General features: G+C 28.0%; 2 protein-coding genes across 4 annotated transcripts; one reads left to right on the forward strand and one right to left on the reverse strand.

Annotated features, from left to right (window-relative positions):
• Positions 1-8: 8 nt before the first annotated feature.
• On the reverse strand, positions 9-1,796 carry LOC122634498 (coiled-coil domain-containing protein 130 homolog). The gene is made up of 5 exons (XM_043823490.1): positions 1,479-1,796; positions 1,034-1,349; positions 682-942; positions 430-568; positions 9-358 (listed from the first exon to the last, which is right to left on the reverse strand). The coding sequence occupies exons 2-5, from the start codon at positions 1,343-1,345 to the stop codon at positions 147-149; spliced, it is 924 nt and encodes a 307-aa protein (XP_043679425.1). The 5' UTR covers positions 1,346-1,349; positions 1,479-1,796; the 3' UTR covers positions 9-146.
• Positions 1,797-1,854: 58 nt separating this feature from the next.
• LOC122634497 (piwi-like protein Siwi) lies at positions 1,855-8,825 on the forward strand. Of its 3 annotated transcripts, none has more exons than XM_043823487.1 (11): positions 1,855-1,982; positions 2,547-2,851; positions 3,435-3,510; positions 3,586-3,696; positions 4,839-5,047; positions 5,135-5,320; positions 6,020-6,187; positions 6,256-6,541; positions 6,649-7,001; positions 7,094-7,496; positions 7,599-8,825. In XM_043823487.1, the coding sequence occupies exons 2-11, from the start codon at positions 2,582-2,584 to the stop codon at positions 8,243-8,245; spliced, it is 2,709 nt and encodes a 902-aa protein (XP_043679422.1). In that variant the 5' UTR covers positions 1,855-1,982; positions 2,547-2,581; the 3' UTR covers positions 8,246-8,825. The 3 variants fall into 3 exon arrangements, with proteins under 3 accessions (XP_043679422.1, XP_043679424.1, XP_043679423.1); XM_043823489.1 differs by having other exon boundaries at positions 3,589-3,696; XM_043823488.1 differs by having other exon boundaries at positions 1,888-1,982; positions 2,582-2,851.
• Positions 8,826-13,886: the final 5,061 nt, after the last annotated feature.

Consider the following 13,886-nt stretch of genomic DNA (forward strand, 5'->3'; position numbering starts at 1 on the left):
ATATATGATTCATTATTTATTAGAATTCTTTATTTTAAATATTATATACAAATATTATACATTAAATAATAAAAAACCTCAAAAGTTTACAATTAATATTAATTACATATTTACATTATGTATAATTTAAAGCTTGAAAACGTACATTATGCTTCAGTGTCAGTAGATGAACCATCGTAATTGACTAAGGAAGTAGAGATATTAGCACTTTTTGATGATGTTGCTATATCTACCTTTGGTAATAAATGTTTACTTGTATTAGCTTTCTTTTTTAGCGAAGATAGCAACATATTCTTCGTTTTATTTTTCGAACGTACAATAGAAACTAATTTTTTTAAAGGTGTTGTATCAACTGTACCTAAAATTTAGTTTTAAGTATATCATTATTCAAAGTTAAAAATAAATACAAACAACATTTTATAAACTTACCTTTTTTTGTATTATGTACAAGTAATTTAGCTGTTTTAATATCATCTTCATGTTCCTCTACTAAATCTATTTTTAATCCAGACTTATTCAATAATAATTGGTTTAATCCTTGTTTTTTTTTAAGTTCTTTCTTTTTAGCCTACGTCATATAAAATAATTATTATATATAGTGATCTTCTATTTTTATTTATATGTTTGATTAGTACATTGTTTTATAACAATTATTATAGAAATATTCTGTATCATACATACCCGAAATGCAGATCTTAATGCACAATTTGAACTATAATCATCCTTCCATGTGGCATCATTTAAAGAAATAGCGCTTTCTAATACTTTATCTCGTGATTTGGCTACCTTTTTGTCCTCAACTTTATGTTCTAATTTATACATTGCGTCATCATATAATCGATGAGAAACTTCCTTTGTTTCTGGTACGATCTGCTCATTTTCTTTAGGATCCCATCGATTCTCTTGGCGTCGAGCACCACTTACAATAACATAATCTAAATTCTGAAATATGTATAATTGTTATAAATTGTTACAAGATCATATATATGTAATATAATAATATGCAATAAAATAAATATATATTATATCTTACAGCAGGATCAGTTTTTATTTCAAAATGATTGTCGCAAAGATGACACTTCATACGAAACTGATAAAGCGGAGTACTATAATACATTCCGATTTTTTTCTTTTCTGCATTGTATCGTACACCCATTCCAATATGATTTCCACAACCATTACACCATATATTATATGGCATTTCAAATCGAATAATAAGGATACCCATATGAAGTTTCCGTGCCCTTTCACGTAGTGCATGTGTTCCAAGAAATTTATTAAGTCCACCAACGCGTGGATCGTAATCAGGTGGATAGTATAAATTTGTTCCTTTTCTCTCACCCATTGTGCTACAAATTTACATCAAATATAACATACAATATACATATAAATACGATCTCTCTTACCAGAATAAATATTTCTTAATTCATATAAAAATATACAATAAAATAAAAATTATTCTCTGTGTATAATAATACCTGAATTAATAATATATTTTAGCTATTTAATTAAAATTTATAAGTTATTGTAATAAAACTTTTAGCAGATGTCAGTTTATTATGTCCTCCTAATATTTTTTTTATTTAGATTTTATATGATAAATTTTTGAGTAAAGAAAGAATAGATACGATAACTAATTCGACGAAGTGAATAAGGTTATGATTTCATTTGTAAATTAAAATTTGACACAAAAGACATTTTGAAAATAGAATCAAGATAGAATTGGACAGAATCACAATAAATAAACATATTATTGATGATTGGTCGTATCATGCACATTGTATGAAGAGTTTCATAATTGGTCGCAATAAAGAAAAATATTACTAGAATTTTTAGTCAGAAATAAGGCTTAGTATTCGATACTTATCTAGTAACAAAGAAAATGCAAGAAATTACCCATAATGTCTTAACGTGTAAAAATCGCGGTAAGAGACAAATTCTGATTACTTATATCGTTCATTAAGCGAAGAAACGCTAAAAAGGTAAGACATTAATCCGGTCATTTGAGATCAAATACTTTTTAAATAAATCTTGCCTTTAAAATTTCCTCTACATTATATATTGTATTTTTTTTTATATAATTATTTTTAAACAATATATATTAACAGTTTTTGCGAGTTAAAGTGGTAGAATGGATCATTTGAATGCTATAACTATTAAACAAACGCAGACCATGCGTTTCATATTATCTTTCGTATTCTTGTTTGTTTTAATAAATTTTCATAATTTAAAATTTTCGACTTATTATTTACAGCAGATAATAGAATAAAGAACATTATATGCTATATAAATCTATGTTTTGATATTTCTATTCATATATAATAGAAAAGCGCACACAAAAAATTTTATATTGAAATTTCAATTAAAATTGGATTTCTTAAAAAATGAAGACAATAATTTAATTTAATTAAAAATTTTATGAATATTATTATTATATTAAAATATGTAACATGTAATTTATGTTAAAGTGGAAATTAAAATTTCTAAGAAATTTATATTTGTAATATTAAAAATTTTAATTTTAACGTGTAATTTAAATGTTACAGTATATTACATATATACGAATTCAATAACATATAAGATGCAACAAGGCAGAGGCCGAGGTCGTGCGAAAGTTCCACCTGTGCAATCACCTACTTCACCAACAAGTGGTGCTTGGGTACGTAGACCCGGTCCAGGTCAACCTCAGGCAGGACCCTCACAATCTAGGGCTTCACCTAGACCACCGCAACCTAGAGCATCGTATCCTAGACCACCACAACCTAGGTCATCACCTAGACCATCGCAACCTGGACCATCGCAACTTGCACCATCACAAAGAGCATGGCCAAGACCTGGCCAACCAGTTCAGGTAAATAAAAATAATAAAAAATATTAAAACATTAAATTATATAGATATTTTATGTAATTATATGAGAAACTTATCAAATATAATTTATATTATTTATAGCTTTATGTATACTTTTTTTTAATTTTCATATGTCTACTTTTTGTTCTTAACTTAGTGTTAATTACAATTTATTTAATAAGTACAGTATAAATATATCTATTAATGTAAATAAATGTTTTGTTTATTCTTTTGAATATTATAAACTAAATTCGTATATAATTTAATAAAAATAGCAGTAAATATATTCTTATATATCAGTAATCATAAATTTTTTATAGTGTATATTTATCTCTTCATTTAATCGAATCTTATTTCTTATATCTTATTTTTTTTCGATATTTTTATTGATATTTGTTTTTTATCTTCTTAGTTTTATTTTATAATGAAACAATGTATGTTAGAAATATCTATATATATAGAGTTGAACGCATTAGTTTATGTCAGTATTGATAAAGTTCAGTGATAAAAAGTTCATATAATATATATTATTGTTAAATAGACACAATACTATAAATAATTTGTAATAACATCGATAATATTATAGACTTTTGCAAGAGGAGGACGAGGAGATGGACAAGGCTATTCTGGAGGAGCTAGTTATGAATCGAAAGATACTCAAAGTAATATGTTACTTAATTAAAAGATGCGCAAATGTGTATTAAGAATATTCATATTAAAATATAGATTTCTATTAGCAGGAGGTGGTGGAGATGCTTCAATTGGTAGAGGTGCCATGCGAGGTAAAAGATCAGTACCTACTGACATCATGCTAGTTACAAGACCACAAAATCTGCCTACAAAGAAAGGTAAGTTTTGTTTTTAATATTAATCATGAAATATATATTGCAACAATTCAACAAAGAAAGAGATGGCTCATAATTAAGAATATGTTAATTGAAAGTCAAATCTTTCGTAATGGTAAAACGTTTTGTTTACACAACATTTTTATTTTTGCTTGATTCGATACACTATCGACCTTCCTGTTTGTTTTGTAAGTTGTTTGCAGGTATACAGACTTATACACCTTTTATGGACGCCTTAGAAACTGTCTGCTTTTTTCAAATACACACACACAAGTTCACCTTATTATAACATTTCTGACATATCTTATGTGTTAGATAAAGAATAGGAATATTGAAATAAATTATCTAATTCTGGGGGATCTTAAGACAATTAACTTAATCTTAAGACAAATAAAACATAATTTTATGACATTGCTTCATTTTCTACAACACATTTTTATGTGATAGTTTAGAAGGAGATTAGGGGATTTACAATGAAAAAAACTAAATTAGTCGATTTACAAAGAGGATGATGAAAAAAGGACATGATTAGTTTACTATGTACATAAATGTAAAGTCAGACCACTGGCGGATTTAGTTTTCAAGGAGCCTGAGGCGTTACAAATTTTTGAGGCCGTATTAAAGTATATCAATTATGCACGATACGTACATAATATATTTTCTTGCTTTAACTGTTCATGTAAATGACGAAGTGAGAAATATACTGCGCAAATTCGATTATAGCTGAAAATATAGAAATAAAAATTATATACCGGCCACCAGATATTAAATTAAATTTATTATATAATATAAATTTATATCGCCATGTGGGAGTTCCTGTTTTATGGGACCCGAGGCGATTACTTCCATCGCCTGTACGTAAATCCGCCACTGGGTCGTTGTTGAGCGGGTAAGACAGAAAAAATAATAGGTTCATAAACGTGGTTGTCTTTATCTTCTGTGCGAATGCTTTTTTCTTTTCTTTGCTTTACTGTCGTGGTCATGTTTTTATTTTTTTTCCATTCTTTCTTTTCTTTTCTTTTCTATCTATATCATATGAACCTCTGAGCTTTACTCGATTGATTTCAACGGTAGCAATTTTGTTCTATCGAATTATTGCTTATCATTTAAATTATATTCTATAAAAAAATTTATTTAATTTGTAGGAAGTTTTGGTACCCAAATTAAACTTCGGGCGAATTACTTCAGGTTACTATCTACTACAAACTGGACTCTTTATCAATATAGAGTTGATTTCGCTCCGGAAGAAGATCGTACTGCTACTCGTAAATCTTTACTTAAGCATCATAAAGAAAAATTGGGTGCATACATTTTTGATGGTACTGTACTATACACAAGTCACCGTTTACCTGAAGTAAGTTTTAACATTTACTAATATTGCAACATTAGAATAAACATGTAAAATATTTATTTGCAATAAAAAGAAAATAATGAATTTTAGAATATGAATCTTCTATCAAAAAGACAATTTGATGATGAAAAAATTACGATAACTATCAAATTTGTTGGAGATCTAGCTAAAGATGATCATCATTATCTGCAGTTTTTCAATATAATAATGAGGAAATGCTTGGAACATTTAAAGCTACAATTAGTTGGTCGTGATTATTATGATGCAGAAACTAAAGTGAGTAAAACATGATTAAATTATCATGATTAAGTCATTTGTTAAAGCGTGATATATTATAAATGTATACATGTATAATGTAAATATATATATATATATACACGATGTACATATATATATATATATATATATATATATATATATAACGGAAATATATACATATATACAATGTATATACATGTATAAGTGGGATTAACTAAGTATAACAATCACTACGGTCGTAAAATAGTTATTTTTGCTTAAAGCAGAAACTTACAGGTAATAAAAAAAGAAGAGAGAAAATAATTTGAAAATAATTCGAAAATAATTAAATTTAATTCGCTCTAGTCTCGACACCTGGCCTTTGTCAACTGTCCTCAGATTGTCCTTTCAAAAATATAAATAGTCTTGATATTATTTTGTTCTCTCTGTGCTTTAATTATCAAGTGTTTTAGCTCCTCTCTTTTATTCCTCGCGTAGCAGGACAAAAAACGTAATTTTACAGAATGTTTTCATTTATTTATTTACTCGATCTTGTGCTCGAATTATATCCATAAAGGTACTATGATAAAAATAATAAAATATGAATATATGAATATATGAATATTTATGTATGTAGAAATGTATTTATGTGTAAATTCCTATGGATTTAAATAATATAATATATACACACACAAATGTATTTACTCTTTTATGATACTATGTATTTTTTAATAACAGGTTGTAGTTGCTCAGTATAAATTGGAATTGTGGCCAGGTTACTTCACATCCATTAGACAACATGAAAGAGATATTCTTATGTGTGCGGAAATAACTCATAAAGTTATGCGTCAGGATACACTTTTAGATATTTGGAGAGGTTGTCAAGAGAATGGAGGCAATGTAGAGGTAATTTAACATATGACTTTCAGTATCTTGAAAATATTAATGAATGATAATTAAATGTACATTTATAGAAAACGTATTATGAAGAAATCTTAGGATCTGTTGTACTTACTGATTACAATAACAATACGTATCGGATAATGGATGTTGATTTTAAACTAACGCCAAATAATGCATTTCAACTTAAATCAGGAGAGTCAGTAACATATAAGGATTACTACAAGAATAAATATAATAAAATTATACAGTACAATAATCAACCTATGCTCGTTGCAGAAGGAAAACAAAAATCACGTAATCTACCAGATCAATCGGAACGTTTAGTTTACTTAGTTCCTGAATTATGTCGTGCGACAGGTGATAATATTTGATATTGAGGAAGTTTATAAAAACATATGTATTAACAAATATTATTGTAAAACAAAAATTATTTTTTCTGTGTGTGTACATGTGTATGCATATAGGTTTGACGGATAGTATGAGAGCAAATTTTGATTTGATGCAAGCGTTAGCTAAACATACACGAGTCTCTCCTGAATCACGAATTCAGAAATTGTTAATGTTTAATAGAAGACTCTGCTCTCAACCAAATATTGTTAAAGAATTAAAGGAATGGAATTTAGAATTGGAAGATAAATTGGTTGAAATTCCAGGACGTGTATTACCTACTGAAAGAATAGTTTTTCGTACAGGTTCTATATCTGCAGGTGTAGAAGCAGATTGGACAAGGGAATTGCGTAATAAACAGTTAATTGCTTCTAAACCTTTGAAAAATTGGATTTTAGTCCATACAGGGAATTTAAAGCGAGATTGCGAGGTATATTCATTATATTTTTTATTAACAATCTATATTTCAATACAAATGATTTTGGTCTTCGTTAACTGTTTGATTGAATTTTCATTTGACAGGATTTCTTAAAAAATCTTACAAAAGCAGCAGGTGGAATGGGATTTAATATAGAACGTCCAAGAATGTTTCCAATTGCAGATGATCGATCTAGTACATATTCTGATGCATTAGAAGAACTCTTAAGTAAATCTATTCCACAATTAGTTCTTTGCATTGTTACAACTAATCGTTCTGAGCGCTACAGTACTATAAAAAAGAAATGTTGCGTTGACCGTCCAGTCCCGTCGCAGGTAGTTATTAGGAAGAATTTAATAAAAGGATTGTCTGTAGCTACGAAAGTAGCTGTTCAAATGAATTGTAAACTGGGTGGAGTCCCATGGTGTGTCGAAGTACCGCTTTCGGGATTAATGGTGGTTGGTTTTGATGTTTGTCATGATACAAATATGAAAGAACGTGATTTTGGTGAGCAATATCTTACAATAAAATTATTTTCAAATGAGATGTACTATGATGTATGAGTAATGATTTTATATATTAAAAAAAAAAAAAACAATATTTACACAGGTGCTACGGTAGCTACTTTAGATAAAAATTTAACCAGATATATTAGTGCTGTAAGTCCACATAGTAATGGTGAAGAATTATCCAACGATATAGCTAGTCATATTTGTAAGTTTGTAACAACATATCGACAATATAACGACAATAGATATCCTGATCGTATTGTGGTCTATCGTGATGGTGTTGGCGAAGGTCAAATACACTTAGTCTATAATCATGAAGTAAAGGAAATAAGGAAGAGACTTGCTCAAATGTATGGAAGTGAGGCAGCAGTAAAGATGGCTTTTATAATCGTTAATAAACGGGTGAATACTCGAATTTTTTATAATGAGAGGAATCCGCCATGTGGCACAGTTGTGGATGACGTGATAACAAGTCCAGTAAAATACGATTTCTTTATCGTATCTCAACACGTTAGACAGGGTACTGTTACACCAACCTCGTACAGTGTGATTGACGATACTGTTGGTCTTGATGCAGATAAGATGCAACGGCTCACGTATAAGCTCACACATATGTATTACAATTGGTCTGGTACTGTAAGAGTACCAGCTCCATGTCAATATGCACATAAGCTTGCATATTTGGTAGGTCAATATGTACATCGAGCTCCAAACACTCATTTGGAAGATCTTTTATATTATTTGTAATGTCTAATTTCTATTTCTATTCTTTTCATTGCGACGTATATACATCATATGTAAATATACATGCATACCTGTGTATATACGTATACTCATGAATATAACATGACACCTGTATTTTATTTTATTTTATTTTATTTTTTTTTTTTTCAATAGTTTTTGAGAGAAAGGGAGAGAGAAATGATTATTTTTTAGTATATATATAATATATATTTCTTTTTTTATTATAGCCTTACATAGACGGCTTTATTCAACTCACTAAAATTATTTTATTGTTATTACCATTTAAATCTTTTTTTCTTATATATTTTATTAAAAGGATTAAAGCATCAAGTTACATTAGAAAGACTTATCACATATGTATATATGGTATAGTGGTATGGTATTCTTGCGATCCTTTTACACTTATGCATACATACACTTAATTGAAAGTGAGTTTTCTTTTTTTTTTGCTGATACAGGAAATGATAAGATCGATGTGGCAAATTATATTCATCTAAAGATATTCATAGCTTAATATAGGGAATGTTTATTTTTTGTATACAAAGATAAAGAAAAACATAATAAAGTAATATAATTAATAATATATTTTTGTATTTTTTTCGTGAAAGTATATGGTAGATCTGTGTAGAACGGAATAATAGATTACTTCATCGTTTTTACTTCCATCGTTTTTAAATCCATACATGCCATTGATTTTTCAAGCACTAGAAAGAAACAAATACGAAAACGTCATTTATATTAACGGCCTGCTCAAGACGTGACGTTTAGATTTGTTTATATCCACAAAGTTATAATAGAGTTTTAATGATAAGAGTTTTACCGATTGATACATATAGATCTGCTGGAACTTAATTGTCTTTGATGATTAAATTTACTAGTGATGAACAAACTCTATCAAAACTAAAATTAATCGCGCATTCTTATTCACTTAAAAGATGCGTTTCTCTTCTGGAACGAGTGCACTGGACGATTAAATAATTTCTAACGATTTCAGTACGAAATGGATTTTATAGAAGCTGAATGTTTATGCTTTACGTTATTTGATTTATATACTACTTAAATATTAACACTAAAAACAATAAACTAAATCCAGTCATTTCTTATTCTTAAAATCGTTAATAAAGTCAAAGAGAAATATTTTTTAGTAATCTTTGTTTTTCTCGATTCAAACCTTTTGTTAGAACATAGGATGTGATTCAAACAATTCCGATGCTTTTTTCTTAGATACAATTGCAATAATATATGAATTCAATTCATATTATCTTTCATAAACATATCATTTTTTTCGAGCACGATGTGTCACGTTACCGTATAATTGTGTATGTTCAACTTTGTTTCAAATAGTGAATTATTATTGAATTTAGCAAATTGACTGTTATAGTAAGATCAACAGGATGACATGTGAGCATTAATTTTAATTTATGTTGCAACGAAGGTAAGAGGATGCGTGTGCAGGAGTGATACGTTGAATGTCAATCTATACTGCATCCAAAGTCAACAGGTATATATGTAGAGTGATATCATCAGATTATATTACATTCGAAATCGGCTAATAGACGTACTAAATGACAATAAAATATAAGATTATACTGAGCTTAAAACTAATGCAGAGCAGAGTAATGTAGCATCAGGCATAGAGGATGACCCCGATGCATAATTATTAAATGCATAAAATATTTAAGCTAGGACGTTAGTTAGAACCATTCCTGCTACTTCTTATTCTTTCGTTATTTCATTCGTTTAGTTTGTTAATTAACTCACGTGTAGTAAAATCGCAGTCTCTATTTCAGTCCCTTTATCCGAATTCCACTAAAATTTCTGTATCCAAGTTCAGTTAAAGTCTCTGTCTCAGTCTTTCTATCTGAAAATCTTTATCTCAATCTTTGTATTTGAACCCTATTAGAAATATAATATATATTATTAAGATATTGAATTCATATTATTAATTGTATTGAATTCTGTTAGAAATATATGATATTAATAATATATAATATATTATAAAGGAGTAACAGTTGTTTTGATTAATTATATTTATATAGTTATTATTATCGGAGTATAGTGATTTAATCGAACATTTTTATTCTTAACAAGTATTTTTCTTTGAGCCTCTACTCCAACATCAACCGATTAAAGAAAGAAGCTTACTGCTGCTGAGGCTAAAATACAACGTCGTTTTATCAGGAAGAAAAGAATTTCTTCAAGAAAGCTATCTGTCGAGAATCATTATTGTGTCTTAATTAATTAATTAGTCTCACTCCTGAATAAAGTCTCGCATTGACCAAAAAGAGGGAAGTAACTAGGTTGTAATAAATACATCAAAATAGAATTATTATTGCGTGACACGATCCACGACGTCGTAATAAAATAGTGATTAGATTGTAGTAAATGTTTTATCGTACGAGTATTTACTTGTCGCGTGAAACAATTCGGGACGTAACATAAATATTTTTTATATATTATGATTACATATTTTGTAATAGCAAAAGACCTTTTTAAATTCCATTTTTATTTTACTTTCAATTACAGAGTATAATTAACTATAATATATATCAGTAATAAAGTATTCTTTTAAACAATTAACAAATTTTGACAAGTATTAGGAAAAAATAATGTGATATATTCATTTTCTATGGAATGAAAGTCATTACATGTATAATCGGCTTGTACTCGATACATCATTTATATCATTCTATCAATTTCCTCTTTAGACTATTCACTGATCTTTGTAAATATACTATTTCATTTCATGTAGAACTGTGTACCTCGATTTTGTTCGGATGGAACAATCTTCAAAATATCCAATCCTCTTTATTATTTTCTTCTCGTACTCGCACGCGTTCTATTGAACCTTACGAATTTTTTTTTTTTTTTTCTTTTCTTATTCTTATTTTCTAAGATTGACTATCGAAGGATCGATTTATCGTTGAAATTTCGTTTTATTATCGGAAATATAGATTTTTACATGTTATACTAGGAGTTTTGAAATCTTTTCGCATTATATGCAGAGAGAGAGAGAGAAAAAGAAAGAAAGAGAATATCTCCTTTCTTTCATACACGTAGCATAGAAAGAATATTCGTATGCGCGTCGGTAGGCGCAGGTGTGAATATTCGCGAGCACGATTAAATCCAATCGTAGATCCTGTTTTAATTTTCTAAATTTTAAAAATACGACGTGCTCAATAGCGTTAGAGTGAAACTTCCGATGTTGCGACGGTCCTGTTATTGATAAAACAAAACTGATTTTTCTGCAGATAGCATATGGAATCTGAATTCTTACGAAATGAAATGTCACCTTGGAATTTGGATTTTAAGGAAGATTTATCGTCAGCCCATGAATCTCTAAAAGTTGCAATATTCATGTGACGAGACTTAGACTAGTACTGTTTGCGATTTGTCGAAATCTAAATCTAAATCTAAATTATATAATGCAATTACTATTTGACGAATAATTACATAATTCAATGCGTTATAAAAATCTTTTCTTTCCAATTCTAACTAAATATTAAAGTATTTACATTTTATACTGTAATCATGCTAATTATATAAATAAATCTTCAGATGGGATCTAAAATAAATAAATAAATAATAATCAAGTAATAATAAAATAAATAATTACAATAAATAAATAAATCAGATTCGAAAATAATTTCTTAAAGAAAAAACTGACTGTAATTCCCGATTTTATTTTATTTTTAAAACAACTTATTCGATTGCAAAGCAATCATACTATTTTACAGATTATCATAATATTTTGTAAATTATTTTATCAAAAGTAATAAATAGTGGGTATATATTTATATATTATATATTATTTTTATAAAAATCAAAACACGAATTTGTCTCCATACTTTTTTTTTGAAGTAGAACTCTCAACGTTATTTTTTTGTTGTTTTCCCTGTATTATATTATTACAATTTTACTATTACTATAATAACATATAATATAATAATAAAAATAATAATAAGATGAAGAAGTAGACAAAAAATACATATCTATTTATATTATATAAAATAATATTTAATATATAAATATTCGCTAATTATTATTTTTTATAAAATTTTTAACTAAATCTTGTTTCTTGCCGCAAATTTATATACTAATTATTATATATATCAATTATATTTATTATTTTTTATACATTTATATTGTAAAATAAATGCACAACGTGGCTAAGTATATATAGCAAGGATCATTGCAAGAAACTCGCTATGTCAAAGAAGGATATAGAGATATTGAAAAATATCAATTCAGTCTACTATATCTACACGCTATAACCTACATTAACCCAATTGTTATGATGCGTGAAAGGAGTAATTTTATGGATAGGGGTATAATGAGGATCATGTTTTCCTATTGCGTTTGTAATTTATATTTTGTCAATATTTGTTGCTGAAATCATGTAAGCTACGAGCGAAAGATGGTAAATAGCCTTAATCGATAAGTTTCATATTGGTTTTAGTCCGAAATATCGAAATTATCGCAGTTCAGTTGATAAGTAGATATCTGGTTTACAAAGATGATCCCTAGATGGAGCGCATAGCTGAAGGAAGCTTGCGCATTTGCTTGATTTAAAGAACCGGCATAAAAAGAAAAATTTCAATTACTTATAAGTATTCATTAAGCGAAGAAACACCAAAGAGGTGAGACGTTAACTTGATCATTTATCAGATAATACTTTCATGTCAGACAATACTTTTTAAATGAGTCTATCTTTTGAAACTTTCGTTTTGTCTATATTATATTCTGTATTTCCTTTTATTTAATTATTCTTAAACATTATATATCAACAACTTTTACAAATAAAAGTAGTAGAATTAATCGTTCACTTGTTATATGTATTGAACAAAGAATATCCGTTTAATACGATCTTTCCTATTTTTGTTTTTTTTAAACAAATTCTCATAATTTGTATTTTGCGGTCCATCATTTACAGCAAATATATTTTTAATAGATTAAACAATATTATACACTATATTCATGTGTTTATTGATATTTTTGTTCACATATAACAGAAAAGCATATACAAGAAATTTTCTATAGAAATTTTGATCCCAATTAGATTTCTTAAAATCGAATACAATACTTTAATTTGATTAAAAGGTTTATAAATATTATTATATATTCAAATATAAAACGTGTATGTGTCAAAATAAAAATTTTAATCGTTAAAGACATTAATATATATTTTTAATATTTAAAATTCTACTTTTAATCTATAATTTAAATATTTCAGGATTTAAAATTGAACAGGATTTAACAGGATTTAATTTAAGTATACGAATTGATAGTATATAAGATGGAAAAAGATAAAAATGGTGATCGAAAACAAGAAGAAACTTCACCTATGAAAGCACCTAGAACACCACGTCGTTTTTATAGACGAAGTCAAGGTCAATCTTCACGGAGTACACCATACCAGACACCTGTACCATGGCAAGGTACACCACGGCGGTCTAGAACACTTCGAACGATTCAGACTGAAACGTCACAGTCTGAATCGTCGCAATCTAAATGGCATACTCTACCGTCGGGATCTGAGATAGATCCGTCTGAAACGTTACAATCTAACATACAGCAGGCTGGACCATCGCAGCATGAATCATCATTGATTGTAACATACGAGTCTGATCCATCGCAGCCTGGA

The sequence above is a fragment of the Vespula pensylvanica genome, chromosome 15 (assembly GCF_014466175.1).
Source record: "Vespula pensylvanica isolate Volc-1 chromosome 15, ASM1446617v1, whole genome shotgun sequence".
Lineage (NCBI taxonomy): Eukaryota > Metazoa > Arthropoda > Insecta > Hymenoptera > Vespidae > Vespula > Vespula pensylvanica.